The 22,700-nt window shown below is 42.7% G+C and overlaps 1 protein-coding gene and 1 pseudogene across 1 annotated transcript in view; one reads left to right on the top strand and one right to left on the bottom strand.

Moving 5' to 3' along the window:
- Positions 1 to 19,408, bottom strand: part of MTFMT (mitochondrial methionyl-tRNA formyltransferase) — a 29,733-nt gene extending 10,325 nt beyond the window's left edge. The window contains exons 1-6 of the mRNA XM_033189764.1: positions 19,171 to 19,408; positions 16,308 to 16,517; positions 12,436 to 12,558; positions 10,058 to 10,160; positions 8,133 to 8,208; positions 4,369 to 4,460 (exon numbers count right to left, since the gene is read on the bottom strand). Coding sequence (XP_033045655.1) covers positions 4,369 to 4,460; positions 8,133 to 8,208; positions 10,058 to 10,160; positions 12,436 to 12,558; positions 16,308 to 16,517; positions 19,171 to 19,370 — 804 coding nt within the window. The 5' untranslated portion in view covers positions 19,371 to 19,408. The remainder of the gene's footprint in view (positions 1 to 4,368; positions 4,461 to 8,132; positions 8,209 to 10,057; positions 10,161 to 12,435; positions 12,559 to 16,307; positions 16,518 to 19,170) is intronic.
- On the top strand, positions 15,323 to 16,150 carry LOC117070511 (annotated as a pseudogene).
- Positions 19,409 to 22,700: the final 3,292 nt, after the last annotated feature.

The raw sequence follows: 22,700 nt of genomic DNA, 5'->3' as shown, positions 1-22,700 counted from the left end.
AGCAAGACTCCATCTCAAAAAAAATAAAAATAAAAAAATAAATTGTCCATAAACGTATGGGTTTATTCCTAGACTTTTAAAAAAAATTTGAGACAGAGTCTCACTCACTCACACCACTCACATCACACAGTGGTGTGATCTCAGCTCACTGCAACTTCCACCTCCCAGGTTCAAGCGATTCTTGTGCCTCAGCCTCCTGAGAAGCTGGGACTACAAGCGTATGCCACCATATCTGGCTAATTTTTGTAAATATTTTTAGTAGAGATGAGGTTTCACCATGTTGGCCAGGCTGGTCTCAAACTCCTGACCTCAAGTGATCCACCTGCCTCAGCCTCCCAAAGTGCTGGGAATACAGGCATGAGCCATCATGCCTGGCCTATTTCTAGACCCTTAATTTGATTCCAATGAACTATAGCCAGTACCACACTACCTTGGTTACTGTAGTTTTGCAGCAAGTTTTGAAACTGAGAACAATGAGTCCTCCAATTTTGTTAGTTTTGGTTATTCTGGGCCCCTTGCAATTCCATATACATTTTAGGAGCAGCTTGTCAATTTGTACAAAGAAGCCAATTGGGATTTTTTTTAGGAATTGTGTTGAATCTGTACATCAATTTGGGGAGTAGAGACATCTTAACAATACTAAGTTTATCCAATCAATGATATGGGGGTCTTTCCATTTACTTGGGTCTTCTTTACTGTTTATTAGCTCTAAAAGTTTTTCGGGAAATTCTTCATGGTTTTTTATATGATATGCAAGATCATATCATCTACAAACAGAGACAGCTTTACTTCTTCCTTTCCAACCTTTTGTTTGGTTGCCTTTTGTTTCTTTTTTCTTGTCTGATTGCCCCAACAGAACAAAGTTAAATAGATATTTAACTTTGAGAGAGCAGACATCTTTATCTTCTTTGTGATCTTAAGGGAAAGGCTTTGTCTTTCTTCTATTTTCTTTCTTTTTTATTTATTTATTTATTTATTTATTTTGAGACGGAGTCTCGCTCTGTCGCCCAGGCTGGAGTGCAGTGGCCGGATCTCAGCTCACTGCAAGCTCCGCCTCCCTGGTTCCTGCCATTCTCCTGCCTCAGCCTCCCGAATAGCTGGGACTACAGGCGCCCGCCACCTTGCCCGGCTAGTTTTTGTATTTTTTAGTAGAGACGGGGTTTCACCGTGTTAGCCAGGATGGTCTCGATCTCCTGACCTCGTGATCTGCCCGTCTCGGCCTCCCAAAGTGCTGGGATTACAGGCTTGAGCCACCGCGCCCAGCCTTTTTTTTTTCTTTAAGAGACAAAGTCTGGCTATATTGTCCAGGCTGGTCTCTAACTCCTGGCCTCAAACAATCCTCCTGCTCAGCCTCCAAAATACCTGGGACTACAAGCGTCCACCACTGCACTTGGCTTCTTTCATTAAGTATGATGTTATTTATAGGGTCTTCATAGATGTCCTTTATCAAGTTGAGGAAATGCTCTTCTATTTATTAGTGAAGTTTTTAAAAAATGTGTTGGATTTTGTCAAATGCTTTTCTGCATCTATTGAGACAGTGATGTAGCTTTTGTCCTTTACTAATATGATAGGTTACACTGATTTTCATATGTTGAACCAACCTTGCATTCCTGGGATAAATCCCACTTGGGGCAGGGTGTGATGGCTCACACCTGTAATCCCAGCACTTTGGGAGGCTGAGGTGGGCGGATCACTCAAGTTCAGGAGTTTGAGACCAGCCTGGCCAACATGGTGAAACCCCATCTCTACTAAAAATACAAAAATATTAGCTGAGCATGGTGCTGCATGCCTGTAGTCCCAGCTACTCAGGAGGCTGAGGTAGGATAATTGCTTGAGCCCAGAAGGCGGAGGTTGCAGTGAGCTGAAACTGCACAATTATACTCCAGCCTAGGCAACAGGGCGAGATACCATCTCAAAAAAAAAAAAATTCCACTTTGTCATCGTGTATAATCCTTTTTTATATGTTGTTAGATTCGGTTTGCTAACTCTGTGGAGGACTTATGCATCTATATTCAGGGATATCAATCTGTAGTTTTCTTTTCTTGTGATTCTTTATTTGGGTTAGCCCACCTTGGGTTTTGTACTAGCTGTTCCTCTGCCTGGAATGCTCTTCTCTGATCTAGGCATGGCTGGCTCCTTATTGTCTTTCAGATCTCAGCTTAAGTGTCAGAGAGAGGCTTTCCCCATCACCAATCTAAAATAACCTCCAGTTATTCTATCACATGATCCTATTTTTATTTTCATCAAGGAATTCATCACACCATTTGATTTTTTTGTTGTTGTTGAGACGGAGTTTTGCTCTTGTTGCCCAGGCTGGAGTGTAATGTGCGATCTCGGCTCACCATAACCTCCACCTTCTGGGTTCAAGCAATTCTCCTGCCTCAGCCTCCCAAGTAGCTGGGATTACAGGCATGCGCCACTTGGCCTGGCTAATTTTTTTGTATTTTTAGTACAGACAGGGTTTCTCCATGTTGGTCAGGCTGGTCTCGAACTCCTGACCTCAGGTGATCCACCCACCTTGGCCTGCCAAAGTGTTGAGATTACAGGTGTGAGCCACTGTGCCCGGCCTTTTTCTTTCCTTTTGAGACAGAGTCTTGCTCTGTCGCCCGGGCTGGAGTGCAGTGGCATGATCTCGGCTCACAGCAACCTCTGCCTCCTAGGTTCAAGCAATTCTCCTCCCTCAGCCTTCCTAGTAGCTGGGATTATAGGCACATGCCACTACGCCCAGCTAATTATTTTGCGTGTTTTTAGTACAGACAGGGTTTCATCATGTTGGTCAGGCTGGTCTCAAACTCCTGACCTCAGATGATGCATCTGCGTCAGCCTCCCAAAGTGCTAGGATTACAGGGGTGAGCCACCATGCCTGGCCTGATTTTTTTTTTTTTTTTTTTTTGCGCTTATTTGTTGTCTGTCCTCCCCCACCACCTGTATCTATAGTACCTAGTACATTGTTTGACACATAAGAGGCCTTCAATAAATATTTTGTTTAATGAATGAATGAATAATAGCAGTTATCATTTAATGAGTACCTATTGTGTGCCAGATACTGTACAAGATGCTGTAAATACATTATACCAGCCCTGATATTCCAATGAACAAACTAAAGGTCGGAGGTTAAATAACGTTCCTGAGTCTACAAAGTTAGGAAGTGGCAGAGTCAAGACGGAACCCAGCTCTGTCTGGCCCTACAGCCCTTGTTTCCTGATGCCACTCTGTGGCAGCAGGAAAATGATAGGATTTGAAGTAAGACAGATCTCGTTCAAAACCTGACACTGACTTTCATTAACTAGCAACACGACATTGAGTGACACTTAATAACAATTCATTATCTACTTTAAGCCTCAATTTCTTCAACTTTAAAATGGGATGATAATAACTATAACATAAGTCTGTGATCCTCCTTATTGAAGAATTTAGCATGCTATAGATATCCAATGGTCGTTCCCCATTTTACCCAACATTAATAACAGAGATGGTCCATTAAAAACCACACACTTGGCCAGGCACAGTGGCTCATGCCTGTAACCCCAGGACTTTGGGAGGCTGAGGAGAGCGGATCACTTGAGCTCAGGAGTTCATGACCAGCCTGGGCAACATGGCAAAACCCCATCTCTACAAAAAAATACAAATTTAGCCAGGTGTGGTGGTGTGTGCCTGTGGTTGCAGTTACTCAGGGGCTGTCACAGGAGGCTCACTTGAGCCTGGGAGGCAGAAGTGACAGTGAGCCAAGGTTTCACCACTGTACTCCAGGCCTGGGTGACAGAGCCAGATCCTGTCTCAAAAAGTAAAACAAAATACACACACACACACAGTAAGCCCAGTTTTCAAATAACACAAGTAGCTATTGAAATGAAAGAAAAAACCCCCACAAATTTATCAATGAGCTGAGAATTTAACTCAGACATTTGAACAAACTGTTATATTACTACACTTGGTGTACCATATGTAGAAATCAATGATTTAACAATCTGATTGTAAAACATTGGCCAAAGGCAGAAAGACATATTGGAAAAAACACAGGATTAGGAGTGAGAAGATTTAGGTTCATTATTTAGTGACTGGACATTCCTGTTAGTCATCTCATTTTCTTTCCCCTCACCTATGAAGTAGGACAGTAAAACCTGGTTATGTGAAACTGCAATATACATATATTTAAAAGTGCTTTGTGAATTCGAAGGTCTCTATAAACACTTTAAACAGTTGAAAGAATTTTTAAGAATAAATTTCAGGTTTCCTAGGTTTTGTTCCTAAGATAAACCTTTTATTTGGGATACATTTGGGATTATTCCTAAATAAAAATATTTAGAAAGCAAATTAGACACATAGAAAACCAACTAGGCAAAACTGCAACCTGACTTCCCAACTTACTATATTTCCAATGGCACGGTAAAGTCTGAATATTTGTTCTGAAGTTTGTTCCTCCCATTTTACACAACTGGTACCAGCAGAAATCTTAGGGGCTACAAGATAAAGCCAAGAGCAAAAATGAACATCAGGGTCAATGTCCATGAGTTGATAGCTATTGATACTAAGTAAGAGATACCAGAGAATTCATTCTAATCTCTTGACTTTTCTATATGTTCAAAATTTTCCATATATCAAGTAAAAATAATACATAAATAATCATATAAATACTAAAAGAAAACATGGGTGAACTTCTTTACATCCTGGGAGTAGAAAATACCCTTCTAACTATGAAATGAGATTAAACTTTTTTTTTTTGAGACAGGGTTTTGCTCTGTTACCCAGGCTGGAGTGCAGTGGCATGATCTCAGCTCACTGCAACCTCCACCTCCCAGGCTCAAGAGATTCTTTCTCAGCCTCTCAAGTAGCTGGGACTACAGGCATGCACTACCATGCCTGGCTAATTTTTTGTATTTTTAGTAGAGAAGGGGTTTCGCCATGTTTGCCAGGCTGGTCTTGAATTCCTAACCTTAAGTGATCCACCTGCCTCATCCTCCCAAAGTGCTAGGATTAGATGCGTGAGCTACCATGCCTAGCCAAAATAAACTTTTTTTTTTTTAATGAGACAAAAAGAAATGCCATAAATCAAAAAACAAATGACAAACTGAATTTGTAAATTATCTCAGAGAGGACTAATTTCTCTATTATGAAATATAAGTACTCAAAAAATGGAAAAGAAAAAGACCAAAATGTTGACAGGAAAATGGGAAAAAAGATATAACACTACCCAGAAAAAAGAAATGCAAATAGTTCTTAAATATATGAAAAGATCTTCAACATTACTGACAGGAATAAGGTACATTAAAACTACTCCACGTAGTTTTACTATACTATTACAAATAACTACGTGCATGTTATCTTCCTAATCTTATTAGTACTATTATTTGAAATAGTAAAAGATTGGAAATAACCCAAATGCCCATCAATCAGACATCTGTTGGGTAAATTATGATATATTCACATAACTGAGAACTATGCCATCACAAAAAAACAAAAAGGAGGCCAGGCATGCCTTTGGGAGGCCAAGGCAGGAGGATGACTTGAGTCTAGGAGTTCAAGACCAACCTGAGCAAAATAGTTAGAACTTGTCTCTACAACAAATTAAAAAATTAGCCAGGCATGGTGGAATGTACCTGCAGTCCCAGCTACTCGGGAAGCTGAGGTGGGAGGACTGCTTGAGACTGGGAGTTTGAGACTGCAGTAAGCCATGATCACACTTTTGCACTCCAGCCTAGGTAACAGAGACCCTATCTAAAAAAAAAAACAAGAAAGAAAGAGGAAAATCTCTTCTTACTAATAGGAAGTAGTCTCCAAGATACACTATTAAGTGAAAAAACAAAGGCAAAGAAGAATATGTATTTAATGCCGCCTTTTGTGAAGGAAAAATAAAAAATAACACTATGTATGTGTTTGCTTATTTTGGCAAAAGGAAACACTGGAAGACTAAATCAGAAACTAATAAAAATATTACCTATAGAGGGAGGAATACGGGTTAGATGAGATAGAGACTGAAGTAGGACTTCTATGAGTATACCTTTCTAAGCTGTTTTAACTTTTGAAGCATGTAAATATTTTATGCATTCAAAAAATAAAATTTAATCATAAAAGAAAATAAAGCAACCCTTAAAATAAAAAATAAAAAAAAAAACCAACTGAAACTTAACTATGTATGAAACTAGGTAACAAAACCACATGAAAAAAATTATCATTACCAGGAAATTTTGAAGGCAGTAATCTGACTGTATATCCTTAGGATATATTCTAAGGAGCAAAAAGGAAAACTGTAAAGAAATCTTAAATCTTACTTAGTATTTTTACTGTTAGTAGTAATATTGGTATTGTAATGCTGAAGTGATGTTATGAATAGCAAATAAATAGGTTAATATTTAAAAAAAGATAGTGTGAGAAAATATAAGGAAAACCTTTTAATGATAAATTTGAATCATAAACAATATAAGCTTAAATATTTTTAAAAAATATAATTTCTAGTTTCATCCACTGATATCTTATCTTGCCACACACTGTTGTATCAGATGATCTCTAACTATCGATCCCACTAAAATGAACAAGAGCTCCCTGGAAATCACACTGGTAGATTTCAATGTGGGCCAGAGGACATACAGGGGAGCCTGGGACATTACTGTGGTGGAAGCAAGGAAGCACTCCAAACTAGTGGGAAATGAAGAGTGTTAACAGAATGTAGGAGCCAAATTTAAGGGGCTCCCACTGGGCAAATATGGGAAATTTGATCAATGTAAAGAATTACGACTGTAAAACACAATCAGTGAAAATCTACGTGTCAAATGATACTAAAAAGAACACATCTGACACCAAAACTGAAGGAAATTAATGGCATCAACTTCTTATGCTAATTAAAGAGAAAGAATTAAGCCCCTGTCCCCATTTTAGGATTAACTAAAATTCATCTCCAATTAATGAGGAAAAACTCTTCTTTCCAGAACAATACCAGCTATTAAATGTAAAAGGAATTAGAAAATTGCCATTTTGTAATCCACAGTGAAATAATTCATTTGGGCAAGGAATATCAATCTGTACTAAAACCATCATGTGAAAGGTTGTTGGTGAACAGGATATCTGCACAGTAGTATTACCCCACAGATTATCTGCTAATTGCAAAAGGGAAAACACATCTTAACACTGGAAAGATCTGGTGGTCACCATCTCAACCAAGTGATCAAACTTAGCTTCACTTGCTTTAGTACAACCTGATACCTTGGCTTACTCAAGTGGTACCTTAAGACTGCGGGGACAAAAGTAAGACTTCTCTAGGTATATTAACTTTTGAATCAGCTATATGTTTTATATATTCAAAAAATAACATTTAATCATAAAGAAAAATAAGAAGTAATCCCTAAAATTAAAAAACTGAAACAAATATTTATACTCCTAACTCTACTAAAAAAAAAAAAAGAAGAAAACAAACGTCACTGAAACACACTCTTTCCAAAAACTTTCAGCCTGAATCCAGCCAAACCTTTAGAACTAATTATAGGAAATATAAGTGATAGGGAACAAGTTAAACAACACTGGAAGAAAACAAACAAATCAAATAACTGGCCTGGTCTCTTCAAAAAGTCAATGACATACAGCGAGGAAAAAAAGAGGAATCTTTTTTAGAGACTAAAGAGACACAACAACTAATTACAACTAAATCCTAGTTTGAAAAATAAAACAACTATAAAATAAATTTTTAGACAATTAGGAACACTTAAATATGAACTGAACATTGGATGCTATTAGGAAATTGTTCATTTTTCTTAGGAAAAGCACACTACTTAGAAATGAAAGATCATGATTCATACTTCCAAATGAATAAGCAAAATGTAAAATACACATACTAAATACATAGAAAGAAAGAAAATATGGACAAACATTAATAATTGTTGACTCGGGTAAACTGGTGTTTATTATACCAGTCTATTTAATATTTTCAAAATCAAAAAGTTGGAAAAAAATGCTCAATCCTTCATGAGGCTATATGCTAAGAGGGAGAAAGAATGCTTTCTACCATTCTGTGGAAAAGCACCATAAAGTGGGCACTCAATCAAAATTAAGGGAAAAGTACAGCTAAGAAGTCAGAATGTTCAGATGCTATCATGACAAGCAGAACCTTCAGAAAGATGTGAGAGTCTGCAGCCCCCACTCACCATAAGTCGCCCCCTCTGTTGGCTGCTGCCTTCCATTGCTCAGACTTTCAGGCAAATTTTTCAAAACTGAAATGAGCTACAAAAAAAAAGAGTGTGATATATTCAAAATGAACATAAGAACAAAAGCAGAAACACATTACAATTCAGTACCATGAAATAACCTGTAGCTTTCTTTTTTTTCTTTTTCTGTTTTTCAATTTAAAAAATTTTTTCTTGGCCGGGCGCAGTGGCTCAAGCCTGTAATCCCAGCACTTTGGGAGGCCGAGACGGGCGGATCACTAGGTCAGGAGATTGAGACCATCCTGGCTAATACGGTGAAACCCCGTCTCTACTAAAAAATACAAAAAACTAGCCGGGCGAGGTGGCGGGCGCCTGTAGTCCCAGCTACTCGGGAGGCTGAGGCAGGAGAATGGCGGGAACCCAGGAGACGGAGCTTGCAGTGAGCTGAGATCCGGCCACTGCACTCCAGCCCGGGCGACAGAGCGAGACTCCGTCTCAAAAAAAAAAAAATTTTTTTTCTTTACTATTGGCTCTTCAAGGCTGAACCTATAACTTTAAAAGATCTACGTGGCAGGGCAAGGTAGTACATTGGCTTAAGCTGTGAGGATAGGTGTCTACTTGGGGAAACCTCAGTAGAGATTCTGCTGTCTGTAGATAGAGGTCATTGACTCACTTCTAGAGAATGCTGTGGAAGCTTTGGCACCAGGAGAGCCCATGCTTGGCTATATACACTCTCACTCCATGGGTAACAAGGCAGTGAAATCTCATAAGAGAATGTACTACAGCCGGGTGCAGTGGCTCACGCCTGTAATCCCAGCACTTTGGGAGGCCGAGTCGGGCGGATCACAAAGGTCAGGAGATCGAGACCACGGTGAAACCCCGTCTCTACTAAAAATACAAAAAATTAGCCGGGCGCGGTGGCGGGCGCCTGTAGTCCCAGCTACTCAGGAGGCTGAGGCAGAAGAATGGAGTGAACCTGGGAGGCGGAGCTTGCAGTGAGCCGAGATCACGCCACTGCACTCCAGCCTGGGCGACAGAGCGAGACTCTGTCTCAAAAAAAAAAAAAAAAAGAGAATGTACTATTGAGTCACCCAGCTCTGGGTTCAAGTCCTAGTTCCACCACCTACCAGCTGTCTCATTGTGGAAAAGTTATTTAGCTTATCTCTGGCCTTCAATGTCATCATCTGTGAAACAATCAACAGCAACAACTGCCTCAAAGTTGGGAGGGTAAAAAAAAAAGTCCACAGAGTATCTATAACAGTCGTAGTACATAAGCCAGTGTTCAATAAATGGCAGTCACTATCATTAAGATCATTTATGAGGTAAGTGCCTAGAATAGGAAACACCATCTATACAGGTGGGGAAAAAAATATATTCCTCTGTATAAAATTAACCCATTCATATGGAAAACATAAATTTAGTCATTAAACATTTACCCTGACCCTATTCATGCAGTCTCAATGAGCTATATATACAAAGCCACAGAGGGAAGAAAGATCATCTACAGGTAGAACGGTCAGCAGAATTCTAGCGTAAATGACTGAAGCCAGGCAAAGAAATGGAAGGAAAGTTAAGAGTCGCTTAGGAAACTGCTGTTAGTTCATTCTGACAGGGATGCAAGGTATACATATGAAAGTGAGAAGACTGAAATTGGGAAGAATAGTCTAAGGCCACACTATGACATGTAGTAGGCCATGTAAGATCACCTGTCTCACTTGAAAGCCTTTATTTAGTACTTACTCCTCATAAAATTCTCAAAGATTTACATAAGATCACAAATGCCAGGCTAATTTTTAGGAAGCCAAAGACAGAAACTATCCTTTTTTGTTTTCAAGAAAATTAGAAGTCACAAAATTGTTCTTTTCATAACCACTTAGGAAACCCACTAAATGAGTAAAAAGCAGTACGATATTGGAGAATTTTACCATGTTGGCACCCAGTCTTGACAACACTACTTCCAATTCCTTTGCAGTGCTCTTGGGTGGCACAGGAATAGTTTCTTGTTTGAGAATTGGACCTACATCAAACCTAGCAAAAAATCAAAAGCAAATAACAATGATTACTATTTCCTGAATCAATGTTTGTCTACACAGAAAAAGATACAAGCTGGGTACAGTGGTCTGCATGCCTATAGTCCCAGTTGCTCGGGAGGCTGAGGCAGCAGAATTGCTTGATCCCTGGAGTTTGAGACCAGCCTGGGCAACACAGCTAACCCTTATCTCTTAAAAAATAAAAAAATAAAAAAAGATAGCCATTAGCAAGGAAGATATGTCAGTTTGAAAGATGGGAAAACAAAATATAGCCTGTATTTAGAGTCTAAATTTATTTTTTCCTAAAGCAAAGAAAGGATACAGTTGTGTATCAGGAATTTAATTACAATTACAGAAAAATTGTACGATCAGTAATAGCATGAAAAAAATCTCTATATATGAAAAGCATAAGGCAAAGAATTTATTTTCCATGGAAGTACAGTTAGGATATTCATAATTATTTCTTTTTTTTTTTTTTTTTTTGAGACGGAGTCTCGCTCTGTCGCCCAGGCTGGAGTACAGTGGCTGGATCTCAGCTCACTGCAAGCTCCGCCTCCCTGGTTTACACCATTCTCCTGCCTCAGCCTCCTGAGTAGCTGGGACTACAGGCGCCCGCCACCTTGCCCAGCTAGTTTTTTGTATTTTTTAGTAGAGACGGGGTTTTACCGTGTTAGCCAGGATGGTCTCAATCTCCTGACCTAGTGATCCGCCCGTCTTGGCCTCCCAAAGTGCTGGGATTACAGGCTTGAGCCACCGCGCCCGGCCCATAATTATTTCTTTCTATAGTCCCTTCCTCAAAGGATAAGAGTTTTGCCTAGATTATCACCATGGGTGATTATAAGTAGGGCCAGGCCTGTTGGCTCTTGTAATCACCGCACTTTGAGAGACCGAGGTGGGCGGATCACAACGTCAAGAGATCGAGACCATCCTGGCCAACATGGTGAAACCCCATCTCTACTAAAAATACAAAAAAATTAGCTGGGCATGGTGGCGTGTGCCTGTAGTCCTAGCTACTCGGGAAGCTGTAGCAGGAGAATCGCTTGAACTTGGGAAGCTGAGGTTGCAGTGAGCTGAGATCACTGCACTACATTCCAGCCTGGGTGACAGAGTGAGACTTCGCCTCAAGAAAAAAAAAAAGTAAATGTAAGTATATTTGCATTCCCACAAGTCTGACATTTTACATCAAGCTCTGTAAACACTGGCCACAGGTTTTCATGAGAAATATGCTTTACTTAAATTTTTTTACTTTGTGTTTTTGTTAATTCTATTTCTAACCTAGGAGCTTTAATAATATGTTTATTGTGAAAAATTGCAAACATTCACAAAAACAGAGTGAACAGTCTAATGAATCATCATATACACATCATTCAGATTTTTTTTTTTTTTTGAGACAGATTCTTGCTCCATCACCCAGGCCGGAATGCAATGGCGCGATCTTGCCTCACTGCAGCCTCAACCTCCTAGGCTGAAGAGATCCTCTCACCTCAGCCTCCTGAGTAACTGCGACTACAGGTGTGTACCACCACACCTGGCTAATTTTTTAATTTTTTATATGTTGCCCAGGGTGGTACTGAACTCCCAGACTCAAGTGATCTTCCCACCTCGGCCTCCCAAAGTGTTAGGATTACAGGCAAAGTTTTGCCACTCTTGTCTCATCTACTCCCTCTCTTGTTTTCTGAAGTAAGTTAAAGCAAATCCCAGATACCATGTTGTTCTTGTGAACTTGTAAATTATGCTTTTCTAAGGGGAAATTAGGTGGTAACAGGCAGAGATTGAATAATTCGAAATAATTGTTTTTAAAAAATTGTTCTAAATTGTTCTAAACTGTAGGTATGACAGGACAAAATGAATGTTTTAGGACAATTATATTGCATATTGATATACAATGTATTCTTACTTCAGATTCCAAAAATTTTTTGGCCATAGTTTAGAAACCAAGGCCAGCAAAACCAAGATTCAGAACAATTCACATACAAAAATCCATCTCTCATTTATACAACATCTTTTATAGAAATCCAAGTATTGATAATATAACTGATTTCAATTAACAAATTAAAATTTTCATATGAACTTTAAAGAGACCCTGCATAAATACCAAAAGACATACGGTTGATGTTAGAAACCAGGAGAAAACAGAAAGGATATAAAAGCAAAAGAAGCCCTCTGGAGTCACAGAAATTAGTGAGCACCACCCATTCATCCAATGCCACCCAAACAGGCTGACATCAACATTTAAAATCACAAAAATCTCAAGAAAGAAAAATACGTGCTACCTTTTAGGTCTAATTTGCATAATTGTTACTCCAGTAACTGTGTCTCCGTGAAGCACTGTATGGATTACAGGGGCTGGGCCACGCCATCTCGGGAGGCAACTCGGATGGACATTCAATATGCCACTGAGTTAGAAGACGCAGAAATTAGTATGTCAGTGGGCTTTACCACTTTGTTACCAGTACCTAAGCTATTATGCTACTTTTCATTATGAAACTTTCCCAGAAATTTGGAAAAACTGACAGTTAAATCTAAGTCTTTTATCACCTGAAACGAAAAAAGTTAATGTTAATTCACTCTCTCACAGTAAGAAACCAATGAAATTTAATTAAAAACAGAACCAGGACAACTATTCGCTGTCTAAAGATGTTCTGGCTGGGTGCAGTGGCTCATGCCTGTAATCCCTGCACTTTGGGAGGCCAAAGCAGGCAGATCACCTGAGATCGGGAGTTTGAGACCAGCCTGACCAACATGGAGAAACCCTGTCTCTACTAAAAATACAAAATTAGCTAGGTGTGGTGGTGCATGCTTGTAATCCCAGCTACTCGGAAGGCTGAGGCAGGAGAATCGCTTGAACTCGGGAGGCGGAGGTTGTGGTAAGCCAAGATCACACCATTGCATTCCAGCATGGGCAACAAAAGCGAAACTCTGTCTCAAACAAACAAACAAACAAAAAAGATGTTCTACAACAGCCCATGATGTCTGGGAGTTTTTAAATAAGATTTTAAAATGCATTTATGACTATAAGAGAACCACTCAAACCCTATTATGCATCTCATGAACAATTCTAATTTTATAGTTTAGTCACATAACTATCCTCACTTCACTTGGTTTACATACAGACTGCCTAAAATAAGCTTTTTCTTTTTTTCCTTTCTTTATTTAAAAAATTTTTTTGAGCCGGGCGCGGTGGCTCAAGCCTGTAATCCCAGCACTTTGGGAGGCCGAGACGGGCGGATCACGAGGTCAGGAGATCGAGACCATCCTGGCTAACATGGTGAAACCCCGTCTCTACTAAAAAATACAAAAAAACTAGCCGGGCGAGGTGGCGGGCGCCTGTAGTCCCAGCTACTCCGGAGGCTGAGGCAGGAGAATAGCGTGAACCCGGGAGGCGGAGCTTGCAGTGAGCTGAGATCCCGCCACTGCACTCCAGCCTGGGTGACAGAGCAAGACTCCGTCTCAAAAAAAAAAAAAAAAAAAAAAAAAAATTTTTTGAGACAGGGTCTCGCTCTGTTGCCCAGGCTGGATGGCTCACTGCAGCCTCAACCTCCCAAGCTCAAGAGATCCTCCCACCTCAGCCTCCTAAGTTGCCGAGACTACAAGTGCATCCACCATATCCAGATACTTTTTTATTTTTTGTAGAGATAGGGTCTTAGGATGTTGCCCAGGGTGATCTCTAACTCCTACCTTCCAGTGACCTGCCTCGGCCTCCCAAAGTGCTGGGATCACAGGTGTGAGCCACCACGCCCAGCCTAAAATAAGCTTCTTGAATCCCCACCAAATGATCCATTCACCTTTGCTGTTTATCCTAATATACCTATCATCCATGCATGTGCAATTTAAATACTTTATTAATCTGTCATTAGTTTAATGATGCCTCCATCAGCATGATTCTGTGCACTTGGGAGCATGTACATATGAGAAAGTCTTATATTCTGAGTCTCACTGTTCAGCCCAATCCAACAAACATTCACTGAGCACACTCTATGTGTGGGCACTGTTCTAAGTGTTAGGCATACAAGCAGCAGTGAACCAGATAGAAAAAAAAAACCCTGCCCTCAGGGAGTTTATGTACAAAGAGTGGGAGATAAGCAAGAAAAAACAAAATATGTAAAAGGTTTGCCAGATGATGCTGAGGGCTACGGAGAAAATAAAGCAAAGAGGAATATGAGGGGGACAGATTACAATTTTAGTAGTGGTCAGAGAAAGCTTTCACTTGAACAAGAACATGAAGAAGGAAATAACTATGCATATATATGGGAGAAAAGCATTCCAGGCAGAGGGGATATTAAGTACAAAGATCTTGAAGAAGGTAAATGCTCGGCAAGTTCAAGGCACAGCTGGGAGGCCAGTTAGGCCTGGCCTAACTTTTACTCTGAGTAAGACAGAAAACTACCAGAGGATTTTGAGCAGAGTGACATGATCTGACTTATGTTTTAAAAGGATCACTTTGAGGCAGGGTACAGTGGCTCATGCCTATAATCCCAAAACTTTGGTAGGCCAAGGCAGGAAAATTACGTGCAGCCAGGAGTTTGAGACCAGCTTGGGCCACATAGCGAGACCCCTGTCTCTAAAAAAAAAAAAGAGCTGAGTGTGGTGGCACATTCTTATAGTCCTAGCTACTCAGAAGGCTGAGGCAGGAAGATCCCTTGAGTCTGGGGCTGCGCTGCAGTGAGCTAAGATAGCAACACCGTACTCCAGCCTGGGTGACAGCAAGACTCTGTCTCTAAAAACAATAAAATAGAAATAAATAAATAAATACAGGATCATTTTGGCTGCTGGATTGGTAAAAGACTGAGAGGGCCAAGGACAGAAGTAGGGACCAGTTAGGAGGCTTCTGCAGTAATGTAGGCGAGAGTGGCAGCAGTGGAAGTGATGAGATACAGACAGATTCTACACAGATTTTGAAGGCAGAGCCAATAGGATTTACTAATGGATTGGATATGGGGTGTAACAAATCAAGCATGACTCCAGGATTTTGGTGCAAGCAGCTAGAAGGATGGAGTAGCCATTTACTGAGATAAAGATTTTAGGAGATGCTTTGGGTATCTTGAATGTAAAGCGGCTATCAGACATCCAGGCAGAGCTGTGGAGGCAGTAGGTATTAGGGGACTAGAGTTTGGGGACAGAGCTGAGCTAGAGGGATCAATTTGGGTGTTTTTGGCATATATATGGAATTTAAACGAAGGTGGATGAAAGCTTACAGAGGGTGATAAGGAATTAAATACATTTTGACAACTCATGCCACAAATAAAATGTTCTTTAGTACTTGAAAAGAAAATATCAGGCCGAGTCATGTGTCAGCCAAATATGGCTGTGCCCAGGCAAGTTAAGCAAAGGCTTCAGTGAGCCCCCGCGTGGCTGAAGATGACCTGGGGAGGCACACCACTGCTGGGAGAAGAGCATAAGGCTCAAGATGGAAAATCATAAATCCAATACTATCAAGGAAAACTTAACAATTTTTGATGTCATAACCAGAAAAATTAACCAGCTTCCACAAGCTACCTGAACAGGGATCAGCATATGTTGGATTTAATGCTGCCCTCTGTGGCCTCATAGCAAATAGTCTTTTTCAACACGTCTTGAACATGGCACAGGCTCTTATAGCTGCTAACTTAATAATGGCAGTGATCCCTTTTCTTACAACAAACACAGCTTACAAAAGTTTTGTAAATTTTCCTTCGAATACAGGTGATTTGAATTGTGAAACCTGTACCATAACACAGAATGGATTGGTTGGTCTTGCTTTTGGTGGTCTATACCCTGTTTTCTTGTCTATACCTGTGACTGGAGGCCTAGCAGCCTGGTATGAATCAACTCTGTTACCAGAGAAAGGGAACATCTTAAGTTACTGGATTCAAATTTCTAAGCCTGTCTTTAGAAAGATGTTATCTCCTATTGTGTTCCAGACTGTTTGCAGCATACCTTGGGTTTAAACAATATAAACTACTTATAAAGGCCCTTCAGTTACCTGAAGCTGGCAGAGAAATTCATTGACTTTAAGCAAACATGTACACAAAAATAAAATGGTAAAAATAAAAAAAAAAAGATTACAGAAAGCATAACTGGAGTTCAAATTATCACATTTTAGATACAAGGCCCATTTATAAAGACCAAGGTTTCTATACTGTATTTCCTTACAAATAAAACTTACTAGGGAAATTTAAGAATAAGAGCCTCACTCAAAAGTCGGCCAAACGAAGCCACTACTCCAACATCATATTCTCCAGATCCCACGTCCGGCCACTCGTATATTGGAAGCTGAGACTGCACAGCATATTGCTTCACTGGCAGTCCTCTTGGTGATGGGGAAGGCATTGTGACCACCTCCAGTTTGTCGATTAACTCTTCCTCTTTGTTTTCCCTAATTTAGATTGGAAGAAAAGTGTGAGTGTTAAGGCAATGACTCAAAGCTAAAACGACTTCACATATCGCTAAGAATGTGTATGATTAAATTCATGAAGCATTTAGGGCTAAATGATTAAAACTAGTGTGAGAGACTGAGTTTTCATCTTTTCTTTTTTGAGATGGAGTCTCACTGTCACCCAGGCTGGAGTGCAGCGGAGTGATCTCAGCTCACTGTAACCTCTGCCCCCGGGGTTCAAGTGATTCTCCTGACTCAAGTCTCCCAAGTAGCTGGGATTACAGGCATGCACCACCACACCCAGCTAATTTTTGTGTTTTTTAGTGGAGGCAGGGTTTCCCCATGTTGGCCAGGCTGGTCTCGAACTCCTGACCTCAAGTGATCCATCTGCCTCCACCTCCCAAAGTGCTGAGATTACATGCGTGAACCATCATGCCTGGCCTCAGTTTTCATTTTTTATTTAATTTTTATTACTTAAAATGTAAAGAGCGACACATGACTAGTGGCTACTGTTTGAACAGTATCATTCTAGGGATTTCCTGTGCATACAGAAACATATATAGTATGGATACTTTACACAACTGGGATATTACATACTGCTTTGCATTTTTTTCCTCTTAACAATGCTATTTATGCCATGATGTGAGTCTTCTTGAAAAATGGGTTGGCCGGGCGCGGTGGCTCAAGCCTGTAATCCCAGCACTTTGGGAGGCCGAGACGGGAGGATCACGAGGTCAGGAGATCGAGAACATCCTGGCTAACACGGTGAAACCCCGTCTCTACTAAAAATACAAAAACTAGCCGGGCGAGGTGGCGGGCGCCTGTAGTCCCAGCTACTCGGGAGGCTGAGGCAGGAGAATGGCGTAAACCCGGGAGGCGGAGCTTGCAGTGAGCTGAGATTCGGCCACTGCACTCCAGTCCAGGCGACAGAGCGAGACTCTGCCTCAAAAAAAAAAAAAAAAAAAAATGGGTTAAATATACATATACTTGTATTTGCACTGCACATTTCTAGAAGGAACTGAAAACAGTGGCTGTCTCTGGATAAAGGAACTGGGAACGGCTAAAGAGAGGTGGAAGTAGGTAACTTTTCACTGTATATCCTTTGAATCCATGGAACTTTTTTTTTTACCATAACCATGATATCATCACACTACTTTTTAAAAAACAAAAATACATAACATGGGCATCATTCCATGGCAGTACATGTAGCACTACCTCATCCTTTTTACCTGCTGCATAGTATTCTAGTACCCAAGGGGGAACATTTATTATACAGGTATTGTATGCACATGTTAAGGAGTTATGAGGAGTATGTCCTGGGGCATTATAAAGAAAGCACAGGAGTAATGGAGCTGCCAAGTGAAGCATCATCAGAAGTATCAGGATAGGCCAGGAATGATGGCTCATGCCTGTAATCTCAGCACTTCGGGAAGCCAAGGTGGGAGGATCGATCGATCCCAGGAGTTTGAGATAAGCCTGGACAACATGGTGAAAACCTGCCTCTACAAAAAATTTAAAAATCAGGCGTGATGGTGCGCACCCGTAGTCCTAGCTACTCTGGAAGCTGAGGTGGGAGGACTGCTTGATCCTTGAAGTCGAGGCTGCAGTGAACTATGAGCTGGCCACTGCACTCCAGCCTGGGAGACAGCGCGAGACCCCGCCTCAAAAACAAACAAAAACAAAAGTGTTGGTATAAATGTATAAATGCAGTGAGAGACGCATGTGACAAGAGCAGCCCATGGAGGATGTGCAAAGGCAACACGGGGTTTCCTTCCGGGTGTGTGCACAGAGGGGTGTGTGAAGAGAGGAAAACTACACAGGGGACTGACGAAGGATTCAATACACGAGGGGCTGCAGGGAAGTATTTGTAGGGAGGAGGAGATAGGGATGACAAAAAAAGTGGAAGGGGGACTGCGTCAGGAAAAAACAGAATGGGGAAATAAAAAACACTAATTGGGAAAAAGAGAGAAGTATATATGGTCTTGCCACCACATACCATGGACTCTCAGGACTGGTTGGATTTCAAATAATTTTCTTTCCCAGTAAACAAGACTTGTTAAATATTATGAATACTAAATGTATACCTAACAGTTCTGATTTATAAATTTATCCTTTTGAAAACAGGAAGCTTGTGGACTATGTCCTTGTATACAAGGAGCACAGGGGGAGCAAAAGAGCTCGATATGGGTGTGCCGAAGGATGGGGGCAAGAGGAGGAAATGCAAAGCAGGGAACTTTGAAGTGGGACCCGGTTTTAGTCCGAACCACCTCGACTGATGACCTTCGGCAATCGCAAAACCTCTCTGAGCCACGGATTCCCCACACGCAAAACGGGCAGGGAGGCCGTGGGACTGGCCCGAGGGATGCAGGCAGAGCGCCCAGCCCCGGCTAGGCACAGCGTGGGTGGCGGGGCGCCTGGAGAACCCACAGAGGCGGCGGGAAGTGGGGGTCGCAGACCGCAGGGACTGGGCGCCCAAAGGCTGACCGGCGGGAATGGCGGACCTTCCGGGCGCCGGGAGACGCCGAGATCTGGGCCCACACCGCTATGGCGCCCCTGCTTTCCGCGACCAGAAGTCCAAAACCCTCGGGGCGGCCTCCCGGGCGCGGCCTGGGGGCCTTCAGCGGCCGGGTCCCCGGATCCCTGGCCCGGGTACCTGGCGGCGTGCAGCGCCCGCAGCGCCTCGCAGGCGAACTGGTCCGTGCCGAAGAAGAGCACCCGCCAGGGAGGCTTCTCGCGGACTCTGGAGTCCTCCCAGCCGAGCCGGGCCAGCGCTCGCCACTGGGGACTCGGCCTCCCACGCCCAGCGCCATGAGCCAGCGGAGGACCCCAACAGCGCCGCACCAACACCCTCATCGCCTAGGCTGCCGGCGGCCCGCTCTGCGCAGGCGCATCGGGGCAGGGACAAGAGTGCAGCCTGGGGCGGGCGGGGCTTGCCTGCTTGGAGGCGGGGTCTGGTTGGAATTGGTGAACGAATTTGCCCGCTACAGCGGCCCTAGATTTTTGTTCTGTTTATTTGCACTAGGTAGCCACTCCTCCCGATTAAGTCTTTCTTTTCTTTTTAAAATCATTTATTTATTTTTATTTTTTTTCTTTCAGAAAGGGTCTTGCTCTGTCGCCCAGGATGGAGTGCTGCGGCGCGATCACGGCTCATTGCAACCTCACTGCTCCTGGGCTCAAGGGATCCTCCCACCTCACCTTCTGGAGTAGCTGAGGTACAGGCACACATCACCATGGGCGGCTGATTTTTTGTAGAGACAGTATCTCACCATGTTGCCCAGGTCTCAAGCAATCCTCCTGCCTTGGCCTTCCCAAGTGCTGGGATTACAGGCGTAAGCCACTGCGCTGGCCCAGGATAAGTCTTTTGGTAACAAATCGTACGTGTTTCAGACAATGAAACCTCATGTATGTAGTACATGTCATTTTCTCAACCATTATAACCAATATTTGCTGAGTACGTTTTTGCTAAGCATTTTATATTCATTATTCTGATTAATCATCAGGTCAACCTTAGGAGGTAAATACTATTATAACCACGTTACTGAACAAAAACTGAGGCTCTGTGAAAGTAAGGACTTATCAGTGTATGAGGTTCACACAGCTAGTAAATGACAGAGCAGAGGTGGGACTCTTGTAATTCCAAGGCTTGTGATCCTAGCCCTTTGGCCTTCACAGCGATCCTATGTATTAGGCAAGTCAATTACCCACATTTTGCACCTGAGGAAATTGAGGCTTAGTTACTTGCCTGCAATCACCTTCCTGAATTGAAGGTTCCATCTTTACTCCTCCCCTGTGGGTTCCTTTGCACACAGAAAGATACTATAGAGGTGATTCCTAGGGAAAATGGACAGGGAACCTTATCCCTTGAAGACCTCCGAGGACCATTAGTGCTTAGATTCTGTATCCCCAAAGCCTCCTTGAGTAGAATCAGACATCCATGAAACAGGATCTGAGCACAGACCTCAACCGAATTTTGTTCTAATCTAATTCTCTTTTTTTTTTTTTTTTTTTTGAGACGGAGTCTTGCTCTGTTGCCCAGGCTGGAGTGCAGTGGCCGGACCTCAGCTCACTGCAAGCTCCGCCTCCCGGGTTTATGCCATTCTCCTGCCTCAGCCTCCGGAGTAGCTGGGACTACAGGCGCCCGCCAACTCGCCGGCTAGTTTTTTGTATTTTTTAGTAGAGACGGGGTTTCACCGTGTTAGCCAGGATGGTCTCGATCTCCTGACCTCATGATCCGCCCGTCTCGGCCTCCCAAAGTGCTGGGATTACAGGCTTGAGCCACCGCGCCCGGCCCGTTCTAATCTAATTCTCACCACCTTTTTTTTTTTTTTTTTTTTTTGAGACGGAGTCTTGCTCTGCCGCCCAGGCTGGAGTGCAGTGGCCGGCTCTCAGCTCACTGCAAGCTCCGCCTCCCGGGTTCACGCCATTCTCCTGTCTCAGCCTCCCGAGTAGCTGGGACTACAGGCGCCCGCCTCGTCGCCCGGCTAGTTTTTTGTATTTTTTAGTAGAGACGGGGTTTCACCATATTAGCCAGGATGGTCTCGATCTCCTGACCTCGTGATCCGCCCGTCTCGGCCTCCCAAAGTGCTGGGATTACAGGCTTGAGCCACCGCGCCCGGCCACCTTTTTTTTTTTGAGACAGTCTCACTCTGTTGTCCAGGCTGGAGTGCAGTGGCACGTGATCTTGGCTCACTGCAACCTCTGCTTCCCAGGTTCAAGTGATTGTCCCAACTCAGTCTCCCAAGTAGCTGGGACATGCGCCACTATGCCTAGCTAATTTTTGTATTTTTAGTACAGATGGGATTCACTATGTTGACCAGGCTGGTCTTGAACTCTTGACCTCAGGTGATCTGCCCGCCTTGGCCTTGCAAAGTGCTGGGATTACAGGCGTGAGCCACTGCGCCTGGCCATCTCACCACCTTTTCCCATCACACAGTCTTAAACCCAGTGACCCTGGACCAGTCCTTTTTCCTAAATTATGAGCTCTGCACATCCCTGCTCCTGCGCTTTTGCTCATGCTCTCCTGCCTAGACTGCCCTCCCACATTAATTCCTCTCTAAATTGTATGCATTCTTCAATGCTAAGTTCAGACATTCATCCTGAAGCTTTGAGCTCTTGCCTCTTTAGAGTTATTGTCTTTCTCCATGTGCCCTGTTTTTGTTGTTGTTGTTCTTGTCTTTGTTTTTGTTTTTGTTTTTGTTTTTGAGACAGAGTCTTGCTCTGTCGCCCAGGCTGGAGTGCAATGGTGTGATCTCAGCTCACTGCAACCTCCACCTCCCTGGTTCAAGTGATTCTCCTGCCTCAGCCTCCTGAGTAGCTGTGATTACAGGCACCTGCCACCACGTCTGGCTAATTTTTTGTATTTTTAGTAGAGACAGGGTTTTGCCATGTTGGGCAGGCTGTCTCCAACTCCTGACCTCAGGTGTTCCACCTGCCTCGGCCTCCCAAAGTGCTGGGATTACAGGCATGAGCCACCGCACTCAGCCCATGTACCCCCTTAATACTCTGTAGGGACCCCCATTTCTCACATAGTTTGGTATTATTGAGGAAGATTGTCTAATGTATGCATAGACATTGAGAAATTCACGTGTTTTGAATAGAAAAGAGAAGCAAAGAGGAAGATATTCCAGTAATTTTGCTTATCTGATCACATATGAGAAGGAGAGTGAGATGGGACCCCAAACCTCTATTCCCTTGATCAAGTTCTGTTCCAGTATCCTCTCTTAGGGTAAGCAGAATGTAATTCTAATATTCAAAGACTGGTCTTTTCCCATACAGCATGACCTAGAAATACAATGCAAATAGTCATCTGGTTTTCACCTTAGAATTTGGCTGCTGCAGGGTGGGCGCGGTGGCTCACACCTGTAATCCCAGCACTTTCGGAGGCCGAGGTGGGAGGATCATGAGGTCAGGAGATCGAGGCCATCCTGGCTAACGCAGTGAAACATCATCTCTACTAAAAGTACAAAAAATTTGCCAGGCGTGGTGGCGGGTGCCTGTAGTCTCAGCTACTCAGGAGACTGAGGCAGGAGACTGGCGTGAACCTGGGAGGCGGAGCTTGCAGTGAGCCGAGATCGTGCCACTGCACTCCAACCTGGGCAACAGAGCAAGACTCCATCTAAAAAAGAAAAAAAAAGAATTTGGATGCTGCCTAAAGTGTAAACCTTGGTACACTTTAGGAAGAGG

Source organism: Trachypithecus francoisi, unplaced genomic scaffold, assembly GCF_009764315.1.
Source record: "Trachypithecus francoisi isolate TF-2019V2 unplaced genomic scaffold, Tfra_2.0 Lachesis_group3, whole genome shotgun sequence".
Lineage (NCBI taxonomy): Eukaryota > Metazoa > Chordata > Mammalia > Primates > Cercopithecidae > Trachypithecus > Trachypithecus francoisi.
This window is presented reverse-complemented; position numbering and strand designations above follow the sequence as displayed.